The sequence below is a fragment of the Toxorhynchites rutilus genome, chromosome 1, assembly GCF_029784135.1.
Source record: "Toxorhynchites rutilus septentrionalis strain SRP chromosome 1, ASM2978413v1, whole genome shotgun sequence".
NCBI classification, from domain to species: domain Eukaryota; kingdom Metazoa; phylum Arthropoda; class Insecta; order Diptera; family Culicidae; genus Toxorhynchites; species Toxorhynchites rutilus.
In genome coordinates, this window is record NC_073744.1 from 7,582,883 (window position 1) to 7,610,569 (window position 27,687).

General features: G+C 40.4%; 1 protein-coding gene across 1 annotated transcript in view; it reads right to left on the reverse strand.

Annotated features, from left to right (window-relative positions):
• Window positions 1-16,655, reverse strand: part of LOC129781570 (CCR4-NOT transcription complex subunit 6-like) — a 316,234-nt gene extending 299,579 nt beyond the window's left edge. Inside the window, exons 1-3 of the mRNA XM_055789450.1 lie at window positions 15,868-16,655; window positions 15,091-15,625; window positions 14,841-15,016 (exon numbers count right to left, since the gene is read on the reverse strand). Coding sequence (XP_055645425.1) covers window positions 14,841-15,016; window positions 15,091-15,392 — 478 coding nt within the window. The 5' untranslated portion in view covers window positions 15,393-15,625; window positions 15,868-16,655. The remainder of the gene's footprint in view (window positions 1-14,840; window positions 15,017-15,090; window positions 15,626-15,867) is intronic.
• Between the last annotated feature and the right edge of the window lie 11,032 nt (window positions 16,656-27,687).

A 27,687-nucleotide genomic window follows, 5' to 3' on the forward strand; every position in this document is an offset into this window, starting at 1 on the left:
GGATTGGATACATGATTGCCTATTTTGACAGACATTTTGCGTCCAACTAGATAGGATTTCAGCCAATCCAAGACGCACCCATGAAAACCTAGTCTTTGTAATTTAGCCACTGCAATACGATGATCGATTTTATCGAAAGCAGCTGATAGATCGGTATATAGTGCATCAACTTGGAGGCGATCCTGAAGTGGGCGGGTTATGAACGAGGTAAAAGTGACGAGATTCGTACATGTAGATCGTTTGGGCATGAAACCATGCTGATATTCCGAAACAAGGCTGGAACAGCTATGCGTTAGAGATTCGAGAACAATGAGTTCAAACAGTTTGGAGGTAGCACACAGACATGTAATCCCCCGATAGTTTGATACTTCACGTTTGGAACCCTTTTTATAAACCTGAAAAATGTATGATTCTTTCCTAATGACAGGGAAAACGCCGCAGCGTAGAGACGTGTTAAAAATTAAAGATAAAGTCGAGCATAAGGCAGACGAACTCTTCTGGATTATTAAAGAAGCAACTCCGTCCGGCCCTGGATTAGTAGAGCATTTCAATTTCGAACACGCAATTTGTACAGTAGCGGGATCAATAGTAGGATGAGGTCCAACTGCAGGCATACAGGGGATTTTGTGTGCTGCAGCAGATACTTGTTGATCACTAAGGATTTCATTGGTAAAAATGCTGCTGAACTGAATGCGAAATAATTCACAAATTTCCCGCATTGAAGTTTTCTAATAATTATATTTTTGGTGAAGAAAATTGTTCCATGATGTCGTTTGTATTACACATCCATGAATGTATTACGCCTATTAAGCTTCATTAGTTGAGGGAATATAAGGTTTCTCCAAAACATAACCATATTAACGCTTTTGGAAATATAGATATTTATAATTTTCATAGCAGATGGCCCAAAAAAAGATTTGGCATTCTTTCTATAGTGCTTTGTGGCACATTTCAAATTCGTTACAAAATATTTCAGCACCGCCAATGACATTCGAGCAGAGTATCGAATCGAGCTGTTTTCCTCGATTTCTATAATTCCAGATTTTACTCGGTGTGATAGTGATAGTGACTGTATCGAATCCTCGATTCGATTTCTATAATAGGGCCCATAGTTTTCATGCTAAAATACCTTGTATTCGAGTTTGCACCTCATTTTTAGGCTTTTATTTCTTTTTTTTTATTTTATTTAAATCGTTTATTTTTACAGGCTCAGTTACATAGGTTTAAAGGAGCCGAACTCCTTACTGTATTGTTACTAGTATATAAACATTTTTCCTTAATTCTAATGTTAATAATATAGGAAACCGATTACTCGCGGTCGACTCGAGTTTAGAAGGGTGACATATTTTCTTCAGAAAAAGGAGGGGATATGAGGATATATTGACAATGATCACACTCACACTCTCAATCACACTCATCACACTCAATTCTTAAACCTATCTTATATCTAATATGTATTTACATTTCATCTTATTCTTAAGAAGGGATCCGATCTCTCACAAAGGAAAAGGAAAAGGAAAAACTAAGGATGTAAGGACAATCACACACGAAGATCGATAGCTTTAAGGAATACATATATTTGGGACATGTAATCAAGGTCTAACCGAGCCAACACGTCTCTCACCGGCATCATGGGCTGCCTTCCTCGGGCCCGAAGGGTGACTACTAAATTCGATCTGGCGACAAGATACAGCTCGCACGACCAAACAACGTGCTCGATGTCGTGGTAACCTTGGCCACAAACACAAAGATTGTTGTCGGCAAGATTAATACGAAAGAGTAGCGCATCTAACGAACAGTGATTGGACATGAGTCGGGAGAAGGTGCGAATAAAGTCCCGACTCAAGTCCAGACTTTTGAACCATGGTTTGAGGCTAACCTTAGGGATAATCGAGTGAAGCCACCGACCCAATTCATCTTCGTTCCACTTACGTTGCCAGTTAACGATGGTATTTTTACGGACTAAAGAATAAAATTCATTGAAGGCGATTTGACGCTGATAAATATCGCCTTCAATTGCACCTACCTTTGCCAATGAGTCAGCCCTCTCATTACCCGGAATTGAGCAATGTGAGGGGACCCAGACAAAGGTAATGACATAACAGCGTCTGGTTAAAGCACTCAAAATTTCTCGTATTCTCTCAAGGAAGTACGGCGAGTGCTTTTCCGGCCTCACTGAACGGATAGCTTCGACAGAGCTAAGACTATCCGTTACAATGTAATAGTGTTCAACAGGTCGTGAGGCGACGCTGTCCAGCGCCCAGTGTATCGCTGCCAATTCAGCAATATACACTGAGCAAGGATTCTGAAGACTGTGTGAGGTGCTAAAAAATTCGTTGAACACTCCAAATCCTGTGGACTCATTCATAGAGGACCCATCAGTAAAGTACATATTATCACAATTGATATCCCCATACTTTGCATCGAAGATCATTGGAACGATCCTCGATCGAAGATAGTCTGATGTTCCATGGAGATCCTGCTTCATGGACAGATCAAAATGCACAGAGGAATTGATGTAGTCAGGAAAACAAACGTAGTCAGGAATATACGAAGAAGGATTAACCTGCATGGAGACGAATTCATGATATGAGCTCATGAATCCAGAATGAAAATTTAGCTCGATCAGCTGCTCAAAATTTCCGATCACCAATGGGTTCATAACCTTACACCGGATGAGGGACCGAAGAGATAATAAATTGAAGCGATCTGTTAGTGGGAGTAGGCCTGCCAAAACCTCGAGGCTCATGGTATGCGTTGAGGGCATACATCCCAACGCAATACGGAGACAAAGATACTGAATTCGCTCGAGTTTAATGAGGTGTGTTTTGGCAGCTGATTGAAAACAGAAACTGCCATACTACATCACTGAGAGAATAGTTGTTCGATACAACATTATAAGATCTTCAGGATGGGCTCCCCACCAGGTGCCGGTAATTGTACGGAGAAAGTTTATTCTTTGTTGGCATTTTTTACTCAGATACCTAATATGGGCCCCCAAGTACATTTAGAGTCGAACCAGACCCCAAGATACTTGAATGACATAGCATGAGTGATCGGTTTACCCAAAAGTTGAAGCTTTGGTTTTGCTGGTTTATGCTTCCTAGAAAAAACTACCATCTCTGTTTTCTCCGTGGAGAACTCGATCCCTAGCCCAATGGCCCAGGTTGAAAAATTGTTCAAAGTATCTTGTAAGGATTCTTGCAGGTCGGATTCGTTTGATCCTACGACAGACACCACTCCGTCATCTGCAATTTGTCTTAGGCTGCAATTTTGTGTAAGGCAATTGTCGATGTCGCTTACATAGAAGTTGTACAAAAGGGGGCTTAAACATGAGCCCTGGGGGAGTCCCATGTAAGAGACCCGACTTACTGCCGAATCTCCGTGAGAAAAGTTCAAATGTTTCTCACAAAGCAAGTTATATAACATATTATTCAATAGAGGCGGCAGACCCCGAGAGTGTAATTTGTCTGACAAAACCTCTATTGAAACTGAATCAAAGGCCCCCTTTATGTCCAAGAATACTGAAGCCATTTGTTTTTTTTCGGCGTAAGCCATTTGAATTTCTGAAGAAAGCAACGCAAGACAATCATTCGTCCCCTTGCCCCTGCGGAACCCATATTGTGTATCTGAGAGTAGGCCATTCGTTTCAACCCATCGATCAAGGCGAAACAAGATAATTTTCTCCAACAATTTCCGTATACAAGACAGCATTGCTATTGGGCGGTACGAATTGAAGTCGGACGCGGGTTTTCCGGGTTTTTGAATAGCTATAACTCGTACTTGTCTCCAATCATCTGGAACAATATTATGCTCCAGAAACCGATTGAATAAGTTCAACAAGCGATGTTTCGCCACATCAGGGAGATTTTTCAGCAAGTTGAACTTAATTCTATCCGATCCCGGAGCAAAATTGTTACATGAAAGGAGAGCAAGAGAGAATTCTACCATCGAAAACTCGGAATCAAGATCGCACCTATCTTGTGGTATATCTCGAATAATTCTTTGCACTGGAGCGGAATCGGGACAAACCTTTCGTGCAAAATTAAAAATCCATCGATGTGAATATTCCTCGCTTTCATTCGATGAAGAGCGATTTCTCATGTTTCGAGCCACTTTCCATAATTTTTTCATTGACGTTTCTCGTGATAAACCTCCCACGAAATTTCGCCAATAAGCACGTTTTTTCCCTTTGATCAAGTTTTTAAATTGATTTTCAAGGTCCAAATACGTTTGAAAATTCTCAATGGTTCCACGTTTCCGAAAAGCTTTAAATGCATTCGATTTATCTCCATAAAGCTTGGAACACTGGCCATCCCACCATGGATTGGGAGGCCTTCGACGAATAGTGGAACCTGGGATGGGTTTCGTTTGAGCGCGAACCGCGCTGTCATAGATCAAACGAGAAATGAAGTTATACTCCTCCAATGGAGGCAAACCATCTCTGGAATTGATGGCTAGAGCAATCGCGTCCGCATATTTTTTCCAGTCAATGTGTCTTGTGAGGTCGTATGCCATGTTTATAGATTCAGAAGAATTCAACCCAATGGTGATGGAAATTTTGATTGGCAAGTGATCACTACCGTTGGGATCCTGGATTACATTCCACTTGCAATCTAACGATAGTGAATTCGAGCAAAGCGAGAGGTCAAGAGCACTTGGTTTAGCAGGAGGTTTAGGTACACGTGTTGTTTCCCCAGTGTTCAAAACGGTCATATTGAAGCTGTTACAAAGGTCATATATCAACGATGAACGATTATCGTCGTACGGTTCCCCCCAGGCAGTTCCGTGAGAGTTGAAGTCTCCCAAGATCAATCGTGGCTCAGGAAGGAGTGAGCACATGTCAACAAGTTGCTTGCGGCTAACCGCAGCTCTCGGAGGCCAATACAAGCTGACTATACCGAGGTCTTTGCCTCTGATGTTTGCATGACAAGCAACAGCTTCGATCCCTCCAATAGGTGGAAGGTCAATTCTAAAAAATGAGTGACACTTATTGATCCCCAATAGTACCCCTCCGTATCTGTCATCGCGGTCCAAGCGTATTATATTAAAATCGTGGAAAGAGAGATCATTTTGAGAAGAGAGCCAGGTTTCGGATAGAGCAAAAACATCACAATTGAGTTTATGAATTAGAAATTTGAATGTATCCAATTTAGGGATAAGACTACGACAATTCCACTGTAAAACAGTGATATCTCCGACCTCTCTATTTAAATTAGACATCAAGAGAGATAATCATTGCAAGGAGGGGCCATGTTTGCATCAATTGCTGCAAAATTGTCTTTAGTACTGGAAGCATTGCGGTGACAATGGTTCTGATGGAGTCGGAAACATTAAAACACGTGAAGATTTGATCCACAAGGTCAGACAACTTTATAAATCCCGATTGGGAAGTTGAACTTGACGGAAAAACAGGGACAGTTGGGGTTTTTGATGTCCCCTCGAGTGCTGGGTCGTTCGAAGGTGAACTATTACCACGGAGGCCAGGAGGGACCTGATTTTGCTTATCCGCGGCACTCGATTTTTTGGGCAAGCTAACAGGGGGTATCACCGGAGGGACTTGTCCTTGAACTTTGGGAGTGGTCACATTTTTGCGCCGGGGATTCCCTTGAGAAATAAACGGCGTGCCCCCGTTAGCTGTATCCGCTTCCATTTCGTCAACTGGCAACGTAGCGAAGACATTGTGTGTATTGATTGGTTGTTGTTCTTGAGCTAGTGGAGAAGCGCCCTTCAAAATTTCTGCGAAAGTGCGTTTAGAGCGTTCCCTCAAAGAGCGCTTCTGTTTCTCCCAGCGAATCTTGTATGTTTCACAAGCTGAGAGCACGTGTGGGGATCCCCCGCAATATGGACACTTATGCTCAGTCGCACTGCAGGATTTCCCCTCATGTTGTTCTCCGCAAGTGGCACATCGTTCTTTATTGGCACAATAAGCAGCCGTGTGACCAACTGACTTGCACTTTAGACAAGTCATTGGCTTTGGAATAAAAAGTCGCACGGCTAACCTCAATTTATCTACCATCACGTAGTCAGGGAGAGCTGAACCAGCGAAGGTGACTCGAAACGAGTTGGACGGCGTAAATTTCTTTTCTTCTCCTTCATGGGAGACTGTTCCGAGCTGGCGGCAACCCAAGATCTTAACAGTCGTCGAGGGCAGTTTTTTAAAACGGCCGGTACCTTCACTCGTAATGTATTCGCACGTCAAGCCCGTTTCGGTTATCACACCCTCAATTTCGACTATGTGAGAGGGAATGTAGACCCGATACTCAATTGTAAAATGCTGATCGACAACAATCTTGTTTGCGTCTTTTCGATCATTCACGACAACTCGCAATTTGTTTGGTCTAACCTTCGAAACGGAGGTATACCTTGCCAGATCTTTCGACAACTCGCAATTTGTTTGGTCTAACCTTCGAAACGGAGGTATACCTTGCCAGATCTTTCGCGATCTGCATGACTCTCAACGCCTTTCCATTTGGCTTAGGCCTGAAGAAAACAACCCAGGGACTAGTTCCGGGCGCATCTTCTGGATAGACCTTTACACGGGGAGTGGGAATAACAGGGGGGGAAGGCGAGGACGGGGATTGAGAGTGGGAAGACGAAGGTTGAGAAGGAGCGGGAAGAACAGAGGGAGAAGACGAGGTTGAAGGTAGAGTGGGATCGTTAAGGGCAGATGGGAGATTTGCTAGTTTTTTGGAGGGAGGCTTGGAAGGGTTAGCTGACTCGTCCCCAGAAGAAGTATCTTCCGTATTTGGTACGCGTTTGAGTGACTTTTTTTTATCACTTAGGAGGGAACTAGAGTCAGAGACCTCCATATCCGAAGGTCCCCCACCCTCTGCCATTTTAAAATTGGCACTTATATTCTAAGTATTTTTTTAAAATAATATTTCACAATAATAATAATTCACAAAAACAAACAAAAAAAAAAAACTTATAATTAATAAATATTTTCTCTCACTATATTCAATCTTATTCACCTATGAACGCACTCCAGTGCAGATGAACGGGAGCGTGCTGAAAGCTCGTTGGTGGTGGGAATGTGCCTACGACACCACTACACACAGTCGTCGGTGAAAGCTTACCCGCACTGTCACTGTTGGCACGATGACTCGGCGAAATCTCCAATGTCGGCGAAGCAGCGACAAAACAAAAACCAACGCTTGGCTTTCCGAGGATGAAAGCCTCTATCCACTTGCAGGCAGGGCACTTCACTCACTATCCAGATAGCGAAATGAACTCTTCAGCGGCAAAAAAAAACAACAATCACGCGGTAACCGATAACGGAACTTGGACGCGACTTTCCTTCGTCTGGTTACTTCGGGCAATCGGCGAAGAATGGCTTTTATTTCGTTATCCGCGATTTTCGTTATACGCGGTGATCTAGCCCGACTATTTCGCGGATAATCTGGGTTCTACTGTAGGGTAGATAGGGGCAATATGACCAGGCGGGGCGAAATGGGCCACCGTTCGTTTGGGCTTTTTATTGAATCAATAACACTCATTTGCCAACAATTGTGTTAGAAATACTCTTATTGAGTATCTCCGTGAAAACCATATTCAAATTCAACTGTTGTATAACGATATTGAAAAAAATATCACACTGACCGATTATCACGAAAAACATATAAAAAAGCAGTTAACAAAATAAGCTCTGTACGCTCCATGCTGAAATTTATGACTCTGCTCCTTATATCAATTCATACTGGTATTATTTCTGAACATTTTCATTGATTTATTGCGGTGCTTTGCCGTTTCATGTAAAAGATCGGTTCATTTTTATTGAGCGTAAATGTACGGGGCGGAATGGGCATACCTGCTAGGGGCATTATGACCAGGTATTTTTTCAACATAACCTGTAAAAACAGCTGCAAAACTTGTAAACATAGTTGGAAATAGTTAAATGTGGAATCATGGTGCGGAATTATATCAGAACATCCGATTATAAAAAGTGGTCACAGACCAGCTTGAACACGGCCACCGAGGCAGCGAAGAGAAGTACGACAGTGTGACAAGCATCCTTAGTGCATTGTGTCCCACGAGAAACACTTAAACGATATTTAAGTTGTGCAGACCCTTTGCTCCATATTTCTCACCCTTTCAATATTCAAAAGAAATTAGGAATAAATTGGCTGGCGGGTTTTTGGAAGTGTCACCCACAAATCTCACTTCGGACACCAGAAGCAACCTCCGCCGCCAGGACTAAATGATTCAATCGCGTTGCAGTCGGGAAATTCTACGATTGACTGGAGGACGAACAGCAGAAATACAACACACCACCAGAAAGGCAATTCAACGTCGATGAAACATCAGTGATTCAAGTAAATATCTTTTTTTCCATAAGAGCAGCAAATAAACTAAAAGTTATTATCTTTATTCAACAGGTGCAGACCAAAAATTCCAAAATCCTAGCAATGCGGAGAAAAAATCAGATGAGCGCTGGGTGCTGAGCAAGGAATAACCACTATGGAATATTCCACATGACACCTTATGTTGCTACTGTGGGACACAATTCAGTTCCTCTACGGGTAGCGATAAACGGAACCAATGCTATCGATGCACAGATATTCTCTGTTCTGATTTGAGCAGCGTAAAATAGTAGTCCAATCACTTTTATCACATTGTTATTTTTTGTACATACAAACTGAATGAAATACAATTAAATACACGTGAAAGTTGCAAAATAGAAGAAGCTTTCGTTTTATGAACTTGTTACGTTATTCCCCTACGAAAACATGCTTAAATTATTCAATCAATAAACATGGTCATATTGCCCCACATGGTGGCCCATTTTGCCCCGTAGTGTTTTCGATCGACGGAAATGGAACATATTTTTAAAAGTGTAAATTTTCCACATAAATCTTTTTTAAAACGCATTCAATACAATCTACTTATTGATCGATGTAGGTTTCAAATCGCGAGGTTTTAATAAGTAGCATAATTTATAGATGTTCCTACATGATTTAAGACGTTTCGTTCTTAGAGGGACCATATTGCCCCTATCTACCCTATATAGATTGTGATTTTAGGTAGCTTTCATCATAAGTACCAAGCTTCAAAAAAAAATTGATTTGAATTGCGAACATGGTAGCTTGTGTAGAAATTGTGCTCCGTTCAATTTAATATTTTGTATGTGAAATTGTGTGCAAACGTGAAAAAAGTTGTGTCCAACGTTTAATTAAACCGATGATCCAGATAAGTATAAGTGCATGCTTTCATTTACTCTGGTTTTCATCATTTAAATTGAAAATAACGCTACAGTCTGCTATCGCTTTGGTGGCGGCTGTAGCGATATAATTGTTTGGTTGTCCCTTTGTGTTCAATGTGTGTTTTGTTCTTAGCTATTGCTGGCGCTTGCACGGGATATTGTAAGCAAAATGAGTGTGTGCAGAGTGTGTGAAAGTAAAATAATGATCAATGATGATCCAGTTGTTTGCGGGGGAATTTGCGGCGCTCGATATCATCGGCGCTGTACATCCCTCACAAAAGCAGCTGCGAAACTTATAGCTGAGAATGAAAATGTTCAGTTTAAGTGTACTGAATGTTTGTCGGATAAGAGTTATTGTTCGCGAGATGATATTCTGGACTTCGGAGAAGTGAAGAAAGAGATGGAAAAAATCTCTTCTCTCTCACTTTCTTTAAGCGAGATCCAGAAAAACATCGATGATCAAATAAAGATTGCAATGGAAAGAGAGATGGAGAAACTGATCAGATCTTTCGATGAACGGCTAGTTCAAAAGATGGGAAGTATTGATATCAGTATTTCTCAACATTTGAAAGAATTGAAAAGTTCATTTGTTGAAAATAGTAACGATGATAAAAAATTAGCTGGGATGAACAGGAAACGTACTCTGAGTAATAGAACAGCTGGTTCGGAACCGGACTGCCCTAGTAGGAAAAAACAAATTATAATGAATAAGCGCGAGGAACCGATACAAATAGAAATTAATGACAATGGTAATGACGAAAAGGTTGAAAACAATGCACGCTCGTATGCAAGTGTATTAAAGAGTTCAAAATCCGTAAAAAAACGTAAGGTTTGCCCTGTTATCGTGATTAAACCTGTCGAGTCGCAAAATAATGACGAAACCAGAAAATTTTTAAAAGAAAAATTAAATCCAAGAATCCATAAAATTAGCAATTTTAGGAACGGGAAAGACGGCTCGATTATTGTTGAGTGTGCGGCAGGGGATAACATTGAAAACTTGAAAAATAACATAGAAAGTAATCTGGGAGAAAAGTTTAGCGCTGTTGTTCCCAAACCATTAAAACCAAGATTGAAGATATTAGGAATGAGTGATCGATATTCCTCAGACGTTTTCGTAGATCTTTTAAAAAGTCAAAATGATGACATCAAGATTGGAGATGTTAAAGTTGTTGCAGAATATGAAAATCCACGTTTAAAGTACAACAAATATAATACGATTATTGAAGTAGATCATGACACTTATGGATGTCTGATGAGTACTCGTAAAGTAAGCATCGGATGGGATAAGTGTTCAGTTGCTGAGGCCTTTATTGTTCTACGTTGTTTCAAATGTGGAGAATTCGGGCACAAGAGCAAAGTTTGTAGTAATGAAGATAAATGCTCAAGATGTAATGAACAACATATAACATCTGGATGCTCGTCAACTGAGTTTAAGTGCGTAAATTGTTTAAAAGTGAATCAAGAGCAAAAATTTAAATTGGACATAAACCACCCAGCTTATAGTACACAGTGTCCAGTGTATCGGAGGCTGTTAGAAAAGAAAAAAAGCAACATTTTTTCTAGTAAATAGCAACCCAAGGAAAGAAGATGCGATAGGAAGTTTGAAATGTTGTACTTCAATATAGCTGGGCTTTCTACAAATTATGTGGCAATGCGCCAACTTGTAGAAAATTTCCGTCCACGATTAGTCTTTCTTTCTGAAACTCATATTGTTGATGAGAATTCATTTGATCAATATGGCATCCCGGGTTACAAAGTTGCTTTTTGCCTTTCACATTCCAGACACACTGGAGGAGTTGCTATTTACGCAAAAGAATCGATTAAATTCAACATTCGGTTAAACGAATCTGTTGAAAATAATTGGTTCTTGGCAATTTCAGTTGAAAGAGGTATGCAGATGGGAAATTTTGGAATTTTGTATCATTCCCCCAGTTCTAGTGATCAGCGATTTTTAGAAATTTTAGAAAACTGGTGGGAGAGTTTCATTGACTCCAGTAAATTGAATGTAATTGCTGGTGACTTCAATATTGACTGGCTCAACGTGCAGAATTCGAAGCAATTGAAGCAACTATCTGATTTTTACAACTTGAAACAGACTGTAACAGAAGTTACAAGAATTTCGAAAAACAGTAGATCTTTGATAGACCACGTTTTCTCTAATTTTAATACAGTTCATTCTTTGATAGAGGCCAAATTGAAAATAACGGATCATGAGACAATTTTTATTTATATTGAGAACGAACAGAGTGAACGTGAAGAAAATAGAGTTAAAATCAAGTGCTGGAACAAGTATTCAAAGGAAGCACTGTCTCATCTTGTTGCTAGAAACCTGGATTTTACTGCAATAACGGACAATCTGGATTTGAAAGCAGCTGTTCTCACTAATATCTTGAAAGTGTGTACCAATAGCCTAGTTTTTGAGAAACAAATCAATTCGAAAAATTCGAACAGCTGGTACACTTTATCACTCTTGCGTCTCAAACGTAAACGAGATAAAATGTACTCAAAAATTTGTAGAAGTAATATAGAAAACGATTGGAAAAGGTACACCTGCGCGCGGAATATATATTCACAAGCCTTGAAAAAGACAAGATGTGAATATATACAGAGGAAAATCGATCAACATCAGAATAACAGCAAGAAGTTATGGAAAATACTAAAAAGTTTACTTAACACTAAAAATAGTTTATCGCGGTCCATAACTTTTGAAGGTTCAGAAGAACATTCGGAACAAATCATTGCGGAAAAATTCAACAGTTATTTCGTGAATAGTGTTCAATTGATCAATCAAAGTATTGAATTGGTCAGTGAGCCATACGAAATAATACAGCCGATAAGCAGCAATTGCAGATTAGAATGTTTTCTACCCATCACATTTGCAGAGTTGAGAGATATTTGTTTTTCTTTGCATAAATCGGCTGGTATCGACAATGTCAACGCAAAAGTGATACAAGATTGCTTTCATGTTATTGGACACGAATTGCTAGGCCTGATAAATGAATCATTGCAAACTGGGCACGTGCCTGAAGTTTGGAAGGAATCTCTTGTGGTTCCCATCCCCAAAGTTAATGGGACGGATAAAGCCGAAGAGTTCCGCCCCATTAACATGTTGCACACATTAGAAAAAATTTTAGAACTTGTTGTGAAAGGCCAGCTGATGAAATTTATTGACAATAACAGTTTGCTGATACCGGAACAGTCGGGATATCGAGAGGGACACTCTTGTGAGACCGCACTAAATCTGGTGTTGGCAAAATGGAAAGAGAATATCGAGGCTAAAGAAACTATTTTTGCGGTGTTCTTGGATTTGAAACGCGCTTTTGAAACAATTTCTAGGGCCTTATTGTTGCAAACATTGAAGCGCTTTGGAATTGTAGGGACATCATACAAATGGTTTGAAAGCTACTTGTGTGATAGAACTCAAAAGACTCGTTTCAACGATTTTATTTCTACTCCCATCGATAACACATTTGGTGTACCACAGGGAAGTGTGTTAGGGCCCATTTTATTCATTTTATATATTAATGATATGCGGCGGGTTTTACGTTTTTGTGATATCAACTTGTTCGCGGATGACACTGTTCTGTTCATCGCAGCTAAGGAGTTCAATGTAATCGCGGAGCACTTGAACGAAGATCTTCATTCTCTCGCTCGGTGGTTGAAATTCAAACAATTAAAGTTGAATGTTAATAAAACAAAATACATGCTCATTTCTTCAGCAAACTCCAGATATAACGGTAATTTTGAAATCGATGGTGAGACTATTGAACGGGTTAAAGAAATAAAATATCTGGGAGTAGTTATTGATGACAGACTAACTTTTAAGTCTCACATTGATAATGTCATCAAAAAGGTTGCTAAAAAGTACGGCGTCATTTGTCGTTTGAAGAATGAGTTAAACGCAATTAGTAAAGTCAAACTATATAAATCACTCGTCTCACCACACATAGATTTCTGCTCATCCATCCTGTTTCTTGCAAATAATACACAACTATTGCGATTGCAGCGGTTACAAAATAAAATCATGCGATTAATTTTAAGATGTCATAGGTACACTTCCTCTGTCATAATGTTGGACGCGCTACAGTGGTTATCTGTGAAGCAAAGAATTTATTACTTGACAATGGTGTTCATCTTTAAAATTTTGAATGATATGCTGCCTCGATACTTGTGTGATCGAATTGAACGAGGAAGTGATTTGCATAGATATAATACAAGAAACGCGATTGATGCAAGAACACCTAACTTTTTATTTAGCAGGTCCCAAAATTCACTATTGTATAAAGGATTAAAATTCTTCAATTCGATGCCCAGAAATATCAAACGAGCGGCAACAATAGCTGAGTTCAAAGAATTGTGTCTGTCACATGTGAAATCTGTGTTATGAACTTGTAAAAATGTTTCAATGTTTCTATGTTTGCATAAGCTATCATGTTCGTATTGATGATGATGGATTTTTGTTACATTATTGTTGTTGTAAGTGAGATTTGAAAAAAAAAAATAAATGAGTAGTCTACAAAAGCTTGAGCCACGCGCGCGTTTCGGTAGACATAGATAACTTGATTTTGAACACTGGCGAAAATCGTTATACAATGAAATGTTCTAGGGTCTTCAGTGGAAACCGGATTCGAACCAGGGATAGCCCAGACGGAATACTTGTAAACTATCGTATTAGCAGATGGTTATATCGAGTTTTTTTCTGTACCGCGGCAGATCTCAGTGTAAGTATCTAGTGGAAACTTGAGGATATCGGGTTCGATTCCCGATCAGTCAAGGATCTTCCCGGGTTGGAAATTTGCTCGACATGCCTTGGGATTATATCTTTACTTTTCGGTTTCCGTCTTTTGTTTAATGTTCTTATGATATCAATTTATGTCTGCAACAGAACCAGTTCGTTTTATTTTGCATACTGGTTCCAGATGTGCTTTGTTAAACTTAAAAAATTATCTTAATGATAAATCGTCCTGCTCAAACCATTGTAGGGGTATGAGGTGGGACCATCATCATCATCATCATCGGGTCGGGTCAGCGGCGCGGAATTGCTCTTCTGGAGAAAATGTGTTTCAATTCCATCATCCTGAGCTGACAAAGCAGTCTACTCGAAATATTTCAAGCGTAACGCATTCACATCCATCGTCTTTTAACACCATTATAACTAGGATTGCATAAATTCTGGCGCTAGTGGTTTCTAACGAAAATGTTTCCAAATCGTGAAGGAACGCGCGCAGAAATGTGAGATTCGCAAATGTTTGCTTATTCTCCTTGATTCCGCGCGGTGTATGATGCGTGATTATAGTGTCATTAGATGAGGTTTGAGGTCGTGTTCTTATATGTTACCGACCCGGGCATCAAATAGGAACTGAAAAGTAAGGTGACTTCCAGAATACAGCGAGAAACTTTGCTATCTCACATTACTCGCGGTACAGAATATAGGAGATTGTATACGCAGAATCGATCAGTTCGGAGGGATCAGCTAAGTGTGAAAGTCATGGAGAAGGAAATTGCGCCAGACAAAAGAGTGTAAAGGTATCAGCAATCAAAATTATGCTTCAATTGTGCAGTCCGGATCGATGTTAACGGTATCGGTATGAAATTACAAAGCGAAGGCAACGGATTCTCCCTAGTGCAAACTACTAACCTGTCAGATTGTCTAGCATGTAGGTGAGCAGCTTCTGCGTTCCATTTGGCTCGTTGTAGATCGACATCACGTCCTTCCCAAGTGGATTCCCATGCAAACCAAGCACATGCAGATGAAAAAGCTTGCCCAGCTCGTACGGAAGCACGCGCAACAAGTTGTTGTTCAGCAGGAGTTCCCTAAAATGAGACAAGATAATCCAGCTCAGTTGACGTTCCTCTCGAGTGCTGTAGCATTTTTTTCCTCAAATTACCTCAGATGAATCAGCTCGCCCAGCTCGGCCGGCAAACTGCGCAACTTGTTGCTGGACAAATCGAGTGACCGCAGGTTCTGCAAGTGACCGATCTGGTGGGGCAGCCGCATTAAACAGTTATCGTTAAGGTAGAGTTCCGTCAAGTGATTGAAATTCCACAGCGTCGGGCTGAGGTTGCGCACACTGCCGGTTATCTCGACGCCGTGCCAATTGTTCGACTTGCCGGCCGCAACTTCCTCCACCGTGTAGTAGGTGTGTCGCCGGGAATTATTGATGTCATATTTGTCTTTATTCCTAGACATCTTTTTCGGCGGCGTTGACCCCTGATTGTGCTGCTACGGTCGGAGGGTGCAAACGTTGCGCCACGCGCCGATCGCTCTTGACTTTGGCTGCTGTCCTGTTGCTGACAACGTGGATTTCCGTTGCGTTGGTGTCGCTTCCCTAGCGATGATGAAACTGTATCCACCAGTTCGACTTCGAATTTGGTGGCACCGGTGGCTTCCGAACGAATTTCAGCTAGCGGTGTGGATGGTTCCTGGCGGAAATCAGATGAACACAAATTTGTGAGACAATTCTCATAGTGATTCGGTTGATATTGTCAGTTGAGATACACTGCCAACTATTTCTTGGAACAAATCTATTTTTTGACCACCAAACTGATGCTTTGCACCCACTGTTCCACTAACCAAAAAGTGACATTCATGAAAGTGTACCTCATCTGCTCGGCGCATTAACCAGAGCCCCCCTCAATGGTCCGGATCATCCCCGGATACCAACCTTCATCTACTTTCGGGTGACACTATTGCTTCCAGTCCGGCGGAGCTTGGCTTGGTGGTACAACAAATCCAACTCCAAAACAGCGACGGAATCCAACGGGGCAAGAGGCCCAGGAACAAAAACACTTTCTACACACACGCACACTCACTCACACACACACACACACACGCGCGCGCAATCGCGAACTTCTGAACTTCTCGAAGCAAATCCCACTTTACCGCGGAATTCCGATATTTTACTTTAAGATGCGACGTTGTTCCGAATCGAAGTACTACTCGCGTCCGATGGTAGCACCACTGGATAGCCGACTCCCGACTCCGATGCTGACTGTTCACCCCGTTTTGTTCGACCAGAGGTAAATGTACGGTGGAGGCAATAATTCTGAGCCTTCTCCTCTTTAACCTTATTCACTCGCGCACTCCGCACAAAAAGGCTGCTCCTCCGCGGGGGCTAGCCAAAAGCATTGGCAGCAGGCAGCACAGATCGACTAGGGAACGGAACTTCTCTCTCTCCGAACACACAGAATGCCCTCCGACAGCACACAAAAATTCTGACTCGCAGGAAAACACTTCCAGCATCCAGCGGGAGAAACGAGACTTGGACCCTCCGTGGTCCGATCTGTTCACCAGGAGACGCGCGTACACGATTATTTCGGCGGAATACGATCGCGATTTTGTAGGAAATACGGAAAATTTTATCGAAAATATATGCGCTTCTCAAAATTCGCTTCGTTTTCTGCAGGCTCTTTCATATACAACTTGACGAATCCGCGGAACAGCTTTATTGTACGCAAAAGAGGAAGGGTACGAGGGGTCACAAATTTCGTCGATCATCGGACGGAGACTCTCGGTGTGTGCGTGTGACTCGCGAGCTAGATGGCTGATTTGGTATGCGCAGCTATGGATGACCCCCCGATTTCGTCGACAATTTGACATTAACAGTTGACGGCCGGATGGTAAGGGGATGGAATTCGTTTCAATACACTAGAGTAAAAAAAACTTTAGTGCTCGAGTGCTTTTAACCTGAGAGAGAGGAGCCAGCTGAATGACAGATAGTTTGTTTTCTTTTTATTCTTTTTACGCATTCTCATCAAGAAAATTCCAAACTGACAATTTCAATCAAGCAAGTTGTTGTCATTCATTTATGAGAAAAGTGTTCAAACTTGACGTGAACCTTTGTTAGTGAGTACATTTGTGCGTTTTATTCCCGATTTGATTTTTGACATAGGACTGCGTCTAACAGGAATATATGGGGGTAAAAATTTGAACACTGATCACGTAGGAAATAATAAAAGATGTACCAGGTCAGCCCACATCATGGCTTCTAGCGGCATCGGCCCATTCAAACATTTTTTACTTTTGATAATTTCGATATAGTTGTCCTAAAGAATTATTTCGATGATTTCTAAAACAAAATCCAAAATTAGAAGCAAACTGACTTTTATAATTTGTTTGTCGGTGGAGATCTTGTGTGAATTTATGGGTGTTTTGGGCCCATTTGTGACTTTTTCCGATCGTACATTCAGTTTTCGCGAATTCTTGTATTCTTTTACTGGTTCCAGGTTGATCTATTACTGCAAGCTCGACGAATCGATTTTTGCAATGTGGGCGATGATTGTCTATCTCCGATGCAATTTGAATATGCAGCGTACACCCAGGTTTTTTTACGCGGATTTTCCAATTATCGCGGTTTTTTTACGAGATACGTATCCCCCGCGTAAAAAAAAACCTGTGTGTATGTGGAATACATAAAATAAGAGCTAATCTTCCAATGAAAATAGCCAACATTGATTTCTCTCAGGTGTATTTTGAGGGAATTTTGTTTGTGTCCGATGGAAATAATACTAGGTTGACTAAAAAGGATGCTGTGTCTGCATTTTTAACAGGCATTCGGATGAAGATGAGAATTATACTACCAGTCTCTCGTCATCTTTGCCATGATCTTCACATTCATATGCAATATTCAAATTTGACATGTAGGTTTAATCAAGGCACTAGTATCACTGAAGATCCAATCGAATTGACCGATAGTGAAGGTGAACCAATAGTCTTGTCCAAAAAACTAAAAGGGTCAAGATTCTTTCTCCCCTTTATGTGTGATATAATTTGTATACCATTTCCCATATACAACATATCTGTCGCTTCCAATCAGTCTGCATAAATGTTGCGCTCACTCTGCCCTCCCTCACAACACCCACTTCCCGTTTGTGACATTGATGAGTGAACATTTTTTGTGCGAGTGTCGAGCAGGAATGAATTGTCTTTCTCAAGATTCACTGTACTCCTAATAAGTGCTCGAAAGATGTAATCTTACGTTGATCGCACTTGATCGAAGAAATTAAAAAAGAATGTATTTGACCGCAGTATTTGATAAACTCTTTCTGAAAAGAACTGGATTTGATTTGCTGAAAACACTATCTTGTTTTCTCTCTAGTTGTGCGTTATGTGTGGCGATGGTAGGTTTTTTCGAAGCTGCTACTGATTTCTATGAGTTCGGCGTTTTCGGCTTGCATGCAACGATTTTTGAAGATTTGTTTGACTTTTGCTTTCGGGCAGCCACACCAGCAGTAGCAGCAGCTTTCTTCTTGCTGGTCGCCTTCTTCACAGCAGCAAGTTTGTTTTTTTTTTGCAGCAGTAACTGTTCCAAAATGACATAACCGCTGTACAATTATAATTGAGTGGAGCTGGCACCTACTTATATACAGATTTTTGTGATTTCAATAGCTTGCTTTCAAAACAATTTTTGAGCTATTGAAACAAGTTTTTGGATCAATAAGTAACACACATATAACGCGTAGACATTTTATCTTTCGAATGAAGCGGTTATCATACCATTTCTTTCAACCGGCGAAGAGGGTTTATTGCTCAAAATCCTGTTTCTCCAATGTAACACTCTCGTTTTCGAAGCTTTGAACTTACACCCCAGTATAGAAATGAAAGATGTAGTCTGACGTCAACATTATTTTCACATAAAACGTCTTGCAAAAAAATGTCATGTTGAAATTTTCTACATATTTCAATACTTCCCCTTGGTTCACCGTGACTGGTTCGCGCTGACATAAGGGTGATCACAACAAACGCGAGCTGGCTCCTCTCTCTCAGCTTTTAACCAAAATATATGAGGGGCTCAAAATGAAAGGGGTGTAGGTGACATCTAGAGATGGGCTAACCGTTCATGAACTGATCAAAAGGAACTAGTTCACCAAAAACAGCGATTGGCTTAAGCGCCACCTCTTTCGAGGACCAATCGCCGCGTTCGTTGCCCAGCTAGAGGCCTGACACGCAGGCCTAATTTGTGTCCTTTTATAAGGATCGGGGGACGACTGAGCTGTACGAATTCCAGTCAGCGAAGGCTGACAGAAGGCACCCGCAGGAAGCTCCAAGAAAATCACCAACAACCCAGAATCACTCCGAATACGACGGAAAACCACTACAGAATTTTCTCATCACAGGCAACGTTACTCTAACAAATTACCAGACTGGCACGGCCATCTGGGAAACAAAGGCGGACCACAAACAACTCCAGACATCAACTACGAAACACGGATAACGTGAAACCTTAATAAAAATAAATTGAATGTTCACAGGATCACATGTATTATAGCGACTTTTACTCCTAGACAACACTACAAAACTTTCTGCATTTGGGTAGACTATGATTTTACATTTCTACAATTTATTTGTACATTTACTTTTGCTTAAACTATGGGGACATCACATGTGCACATGGACAAAACAGGGTACCTGGGGAGTACGGTGAAGACACAAATTTCCTCACCGACTCCTTCTGCTTCTTTGCGGCGGATTCTCCGCCGGTTGATAGCTTCCAGCGGGTCTGTTGAAGGCGCGATGGTAACGGCGCAGCCTTTTCTCCGACGCGTTTTGGTTCGTCGGGTCTCGCCAAGAGGAATTTCCCTATTTTAGTAATTTGTTAACAGTTAGAAAAGTGTCCCTAAATTATACAATATATGTACCTGTTGTAGTCGCTTTTTTGCTCGTTAAATTTTATTGAGCGTTTGTTTGCTAACTAGGAACAAATGATGGCACTGAAACAATTCAACTTTATCACCACAAAGACTTCACGTTATATAAAAAGAACTTACAATTAGCGATCGCGAACAAAACACACAATGGTTCCGCGATGTCGGACAGTTCTTGGCAAAATGGTCGAAGAACATTGTAGTCCTCAGATAAACCGCAGGGTATCTCGCGATTCATAGCTCAAGCTCAGCCGAAGACAATTTCCCCAAAGCATCCCCTTGTGTGCATCTTGCTTCAACTAACCGTCCTTAGATACAGCCTTCTCATTTCCCTCCCCAAACTCAAGGCCACGAAAGTAAGCGCTGCGCTAACAGACATTCATTGGCCGAACAACTTTGGCGATTGAGCTTTCGCCCTGCTCCAGGGAGGTGGGATGGGAAATCTAAGCTCATAAGTATAGATTCTGGAGTATCTTTTAGTTTACTTTCGGTTGTGACTTAGTGGAGGTACACTGGAAGTGTTTCAGTGTGAGTTTTTGAATTTAAATTATGATATTTGAATAATTACTAACTATCCTAACCAATAAATAAATAAATAAGTATATAAATAAATGAATAAATAAATAAATAAATAAATAATTATAAATACACAAAAATATTGTAAATAAATAAATTTAGAAATAAATAAACAAAACTCAATAAATATGCACACCAATAATAAATAAGTAAATAAATAATCCAAAAATATCAGATGATGAAAACAGTTGTGGCAACTGTTACAATATGAAAGAACAAAAATAATATGTCGGTATTGTCGCTTTCATAAAAAAACGCAGCGTTTCAGGATACGATGGTTTTAAATTGGATTGTTAAATTATTTATCAAATAAAATTTTAATTTCATAAGTTCATTGGAGTTCAGGGTAAATATTTCAGTAAATTGATATGCAAATCTATCTCACTTAAAATATAGTTGAAAGCGGAAAGATTTAAACAGCCTAATTTAGGGATGGACGTTCGCGGTTTGGGTACAGTTTTGCTATACCATTTGTTGCAATATATCGTAAGCAAAGCAGTAATGCTAGTTTATGCTGAAAATAATGAATAATGACTCAAACAAAATCAAAATTTCAAAATCAAAGTTTGATTTTCTATTGTGCTAACAAATATCGGACAAATAATGATAAAAACGGCATTTTATGACAGTCCTACATAACATCTCACACTTTTCATATTTGCTTTGACGATTCCCGAAATAAAGCGCAGGGGAAAACGATTGCAACAGAAACCACCACTCATAAAAAGTGTAGTAGGCTATAAATATTGTGGCGCGGTATTGTATTTCAAAACAAGAATTAACCGGGCAAACGTATCGCCCCAGGCAAACGTAACGCCCCGGGCAGACGTATGCCGTCCGACGCTCGCTAGAGCTCGGTCGGACATTGCTAAAGGATCGTATCCTATGTTTCAAACTAACCGGGCAATCAGTGGATCCCAGGTTTGCGTGCGAGACACCGCCGCTTGCGACGTAACTAAGTAAGTGAACTGCTCAAAAGAACTAGTTCACTTAAGTGAACGGTTGGTCACTGAACGGTTTATTAAAGTGAACCGTTTTGCCCACCTCTAGTGACATCATCGATTTCTTTACATCGACTCTTTATTTTGGTCATAACTCAATGATATACAAATCAAGGTGGAGCAGTAGGTGAGGTACAGGGTTTTCCACAGCCGGGTGACGTCTTTAGAGAACCCCCATTGAACTGACAGGAGCCAACATATTGGGTATCCCACTGACATTTTCCCTTTGTTTTCATATGAATTGGGTATCCCACTGACAGTTCTGCTTGAGATTTTGCTAACGATCCTAGCATCAATCATAGCACCCGGCTGGTTTTCCAACTTTAAATTCCGAAAGTAAATTGAAATAAAACACACTTAGAATTAGAATTTCGAAAAAACTTTTATTTCAAATTAAAGTTTGGTTTATGCCATTATGTGTGAAATACAACATCATTCAAATGTCCACCTAGGGCTTCCTCGCACACCTTGATCCGGAACAGGTAATTTTCGATGACTTTTCGGCACATATCAAATATATCGGTATCTCGGTCATAACTTCACGAATGTTGTCTTTCAAATGTTCAAGAGTTTGCGGAGAGTTGTGCGTCCCTCTAATTTCGTTCGCAATATGGCCATGTTCGGTCGTGTTATGTGGCACGTGGCGCCGTCCTGCTGAAACCACATGTCATCCGTATCCATATCTTCAATTTGTGGCAAAAAAAAAATCGGTCAACATGCGGCCATAGCGCTCACCATTCACAGTTACCGTCTCGCCGTCCTCATTTTCAAAGAAATACGGCCCGATGACTCCATCAGACCATAATGCGCACCAAACAGTTACTTTTGGCGGATGCAATGGCCTCTCAACAATCACGTGTGGATTTTCTGAGCCCCATATATGGAAATTTTGGGTGTTCACATAGCCACCGAGCTCGAAATGTGCCTCATCGCTGAAGAAAACCACGCTCTAATTTTTGTACCAGTTGGACTTTATATGGATGTAGGTGCAAGTCCAAATGCAAAATTCGCCACAATTATGTGTTTGACAAGCCCAATTGCTGAGCACGCCGTGGAATCGAAACATTCGGGTCATCCTCCACACTGGCAGCAACAGCAGCAATATTTTCGGCCGAACGCACATTACGATGATGCACAGGTTTCACAATATCCGCTACGGATCTAGTTTGTTCGAATTTACGCACTACATTAGCGATTGTGTGCTCTGCAGGCCGTCCATGACGACCAAAATCCGTCCGTAATGCTCGAAAAACATTTGTCGGTTTTTCATCATTTTTATATTATAATTTAGCAAAATTAACACGTTGTGCGATGCTAAAACGATCCATATTGTAAAATGGCAGACATTAAACTAACGATATGACGCTTCGGTTGACAGCTATGTCAAACGGTTGTCAGCGCAGGGCTGTATACTTTCGGAAGCCCGAAATGGAAAACTCTGTATATCTATATTGGCAAGCAAAATATCGTGTCGTAATTATTTGCATTCAATGTGGAATGTATATGGAAGAAACGAAACAATGTTGAAAGTACTCACGGTTGCATGATAATTTGAGCCAAAATTCTCATGAAATCATTCAACTGTTTGTTTTTTAACAGATGATAATTGTATCGTGGCTTAATTCGATTATTTATGTGGTAGCATTTTCACATGGATGCGGTGGGCGATTAAAGATAAACACAACGACTGACGTCACCATTCGAGAAATAGTTATGAAATCGCATGATATATCGCTCGAAACTCTGTCATCTTCATTAACTTTTTTCCAGGACATTGGTCATAATTGATAGCGAATTTGTTTTCAAAACTGAGTTAGTGCCAAACTAACTCTGTAATAAGAAAGGTTTTTCAGGTTCACGAACGCGGCGGTTTGTTGGTGTGCGTTATATAATCTGATTTGTTTATATTTGCGATGACAAATGTGAAGTGTCGACGTCTGATGGCGATATTAGTGTTTGGGAGGTAAATTTTTCTCTATCAGATCAGAAGTGCAGTGTAAAAATATAAAAGTTTGAATGAAAATTTTTACTTCATATTATTTTATACACGTGTATACCTGACACTCACTTAATCATTTGTCGATGCATTTCCTGTTTGTTCCACAAATAATTACTATTATAATATAAAATCACCATCAGACACAGTTGTCGTTCAATATGTTTTTGCAATTTCAGAAAAAAACCTCTGATTTCATCACATAAAATAAATATTCGATGCGTTGAAGTAAATTTTCATTCATAATTTTGATTTTGAAAGCATGTTTATTCCATCAGAATATCCATCATTATTTTCCCAATGAAAGCACACTAAGCTCAATGTCGTCTACGCGAATATACTCTTCAAAATCAGAATCCGAATTGGATTACGATTCCAATAATACCAAAGCAAAAGCAGCAGGTTTTCCATTTTCATAGTCTTTATTTTCAGATTTTCCAAAACAATACTCGGAACATGACAGTTCAGTATAGTTGTATTGGTGAACCCAAGTGCCAACTCGTGAAACATCTCAGTGCGAAACCAACAGCTTTCGGGGCGAACCTAGTGCGACATTAGGTTGAAACTGAGGGAATAAAAAAACGTTCTAATAGCAGTTAGTGTGGCACTGGGGTTGAAACTGAACAAAAACGAATTCGCTATTACATTCGCGTCATTTATGAGCAAAGTACGTAGATTAAGAAGGTAGTCTCCTCCCTACTTTGTTCAAGTAGTGGTAGGCAAAGAAAAAAAGCAAAAAAAATTGTAATAAACCATCGATCAAATCCATGTAAATTCGAACATTTTTTAATTTTTTGAAATTGTACCACAAGAACTGTCTCAAAATATGTTTCTAAATGATAGCAGTCTACTCAATAGTTTTAAAATTTTAAACACACTGCTGTTTTTTTCTCTTTTATTAAGCGTCGGCGAATATTCATGCGAAAATTGCCAATAGAAATCACCGGAATGGTTTCTGGTAGCAGCTTCACCAGATTCTTTGGTAATGTTAGATGCACTACGAATGATAGCGGAACGTTTTGGAAGATCCAAGGAGCGAATGTATGGGATAGCTAGAAACATCTTCGATTAGTTCATCTCATCACAATTTATATGAAACACACTTACCTCCGGTATGAAGACGTCTTCTTTGCTGATTATAGGTTGAAACAGCATCCCCAAAAGTTCAACTATTTGTTGATCGGAAAACGGTGGAAAGTTGTCCGGCTTTCTTCAAAACTTTCGGCTCTGCTACTATTCAAAATTGTTCTGCTCCGGCATCGCGGACGTGGCACTTCGAAACTTTGCTATGATTTACTGTTTCATGATTTTCTTCAGCATGCAACACGATTTGCTACAGTACTGAATCGATTTAAATTATACGCTTATACGACACACAAACTGCATCAGCGTAATATTCGCATATGATGCGGATTAAATATATTTTACGACAATGTACATCATAAAACTGATGTTTGTTATACCGAATTGCGACTTAATTTGATAATGGTATATAAAATCGAGTTTTTGCATTTTATGCGATTTCAAATATACACGACACATACTTTGATTGATATTATATGCGATTATGATTTATTCGGAATTCTTGTAAGACTTGGCACGTGCAAAATTATACGATTTAATGTTTGCTGGGTGTTCAGTATGAAAACGATGAAAAATCACATGAAACCTTACCTGTAGTGAAAATGCGGTACACTATCGTGTTTTTTAGAATTTCCGAGATCTCGCACAGCACGCAAAAGAGACAGTGTGCTTTGCGTTAACCAGTCTCGCTTCTCACAAAGTCATTTGGAGCAAAGCGCTTGTGTAAATGTATAACAGGTGAAGCAACATAATCACTTCAATAAGAAGGGGATCACGGTTTGTGGAGCGGGTGTTGTTTGTTTTGTTATTGCTAGGATACGCCATTTTTGCATTTTCACATGCGAGAGTAGTGGATGAACTGGATGAGAATGAAATTCTACAAAATCATCCCTTCTTCTTCACATAAATTCGCGAAAGCCGAACATAGTAGGCATCGTTCGAATGAGCGTCGTGGCAGTTTGTAGAGAGCCGCCGGCAGCTGTTTGTAAACAATACCGACAGCAATTCCAATATGGCTGGAAGTGCATTTCATATGATTGTTTCAGTTTCATATAGAGGCGCCTTGATTTGGAGCTGTCTGCAACAAATGAGCGAGGCAGAAGGCAGCCGAGCGAGCAGACTTCCTGTGCGCGCTTAAATTTCGAGAGACAAGTATCGATTTTTCCTTCCTCGCAACTCTTCCATGTGCAAACGATGGGACCGGGCTGCAGCACGCGAGCTCGGGATTGGCTCTTTCTCTTCTCTTACGCTAAAATTTTGTGATATGTTCAGGAACGCGTCGTCGCGTTTCGATGCGAACAATGCACAAGTGTTGTATACACGAAGAGATGCTCGTACATTAGTGCTCGCGAGACTTTCTCGTATAACTGCCTCAAAGTGACATTTGGTTAGGCCTTCTGCGATCTCACACAGCACGTAGAAGAGACAATGTGCTTTGCTCCATTCAGCCTCGTATCTCACACAATCATTGTGAGCTGTGTGCAACTAGTGAATGAATTGATTGGATGACTTTAGCAGCGATATTTATGTGAAACAGTTCTTCATCACTAATTGTTCTACGTGATATATTACGAAGATTAAAATTTTAACACCAGAAGCACAACTTCCCCCGACACCACCAAATGCCACTTTGAGTCTGGTACACGAGAAAGTCTCGCGAGCACCAACCGATGTGTATCGCTCATGTTGAGGTGCAACAAGGTATTCTTGAGCGCATCTCAATATTTTACGAAATAGAAGAGAAGGAGCCGAACCCAGGCTCGTGTGCTAAAGCCCGGTCTCATCGCTTGCACATGAAGGGGTTGTGAGGAGGAAAAAATCAATACTCGTCTCTCGAAATTTAGGCGCACGCACAGACAGTCTGAACACCTCTCAATATTTTACGAAAGAGAAAGAGCCAATCCCAAGCCCGTGTGCTGAAGCCCGATCTCTTCGCTTGCACATGGAAGGGTTGTGAGGAAGAGAAAATCGATACTCGTCTGTCGGAAATAAAGCGCGCGCACAGGAAGTCTGGTGTTTATAGACTTGCGATTTCGTCACATTTTATGGTTTTTAGAACTTTTAAAATAAACAAATATTGAAAAAACTTCAGAGCCTCGAACAAATTGAGGATTTTTTATTACTAACTTCCTAGTATGTGTAATAGAGATGAACAAACCGTTTATGAACTGTTCAAAAGAACTAGTTCAAAAAGAGTGAACGAACGGTCGTTCTTTTTTACTGGGCAACAGTTCACATGAACTGCTTACCCAGTTCGTTCTGAACTGTGTACGATGACCGCTGGCGGAACTGTGTATACAGTTCAGAACGGACTGTGTATGTTGATCGGCGTATAAGAGGAACGAGTGATAGATAAATGCTGCTGCAAGGTAAATAGTCCTCAAATTAACCAATGGTAACAAACGATAGCCCCTTGAATTAAGGGAAATAAGATGTCGGTACTGTCGTTTTCATAATAAAACCGAATATTTCAGGATACGATGGTTCTTAAATTGGATTGTTCGATTATTTAACAAATAAAGTTTTAATTTCATATTTTTAACTTGAGAATAAATATAGAATAAATCACAAAAAAATACAGTTGAAAGCGAATCAATTCAAACAGTATTTTTCAACAGTAAATAAAAAATTGTGTCGCTGATATGAAATGTTTTTATATTATATCATATTGTGCTCGAGAATTTCGATAAGTTCGACATTCGCCCTCCGTGTGTATATACAGGCGATTTCGCTTACCTTCTATTCTACGTTCTTTGATTTATGAGTGCTTCAGGGATAATAATCAACACCATGGGATTGCTAAGATGGCCGCATTTTTGTGACCAGCATAGAAAATCTTGAGCATAGAAATCATAACCAAAAATTAAAAATGAAGTGCGCCGCGCTATTTTTCAGCTGTGATTTTAATTGCAAATTACCAAAAATGCTTCCGGGTGGGTATCCAAACATCGCTTGCCAAAGGAAACTATCCAACGTAATCAAATATTAACATATCTGACTCCAAACATTAAACAATACGTGAGCCCACTAAGCGCGAGCCCTGTTTATGTTGCCTACGCTCAATTTGCGTTGGCTGGTATAGGGTTGCCAGAGCCCCGATCAACACGCCCAGCCATCGGTCATGCGACACTATTCTGTGTGATGTTTCGTCCTGTCGCATACACTCAAAACCATCATCTACTCTT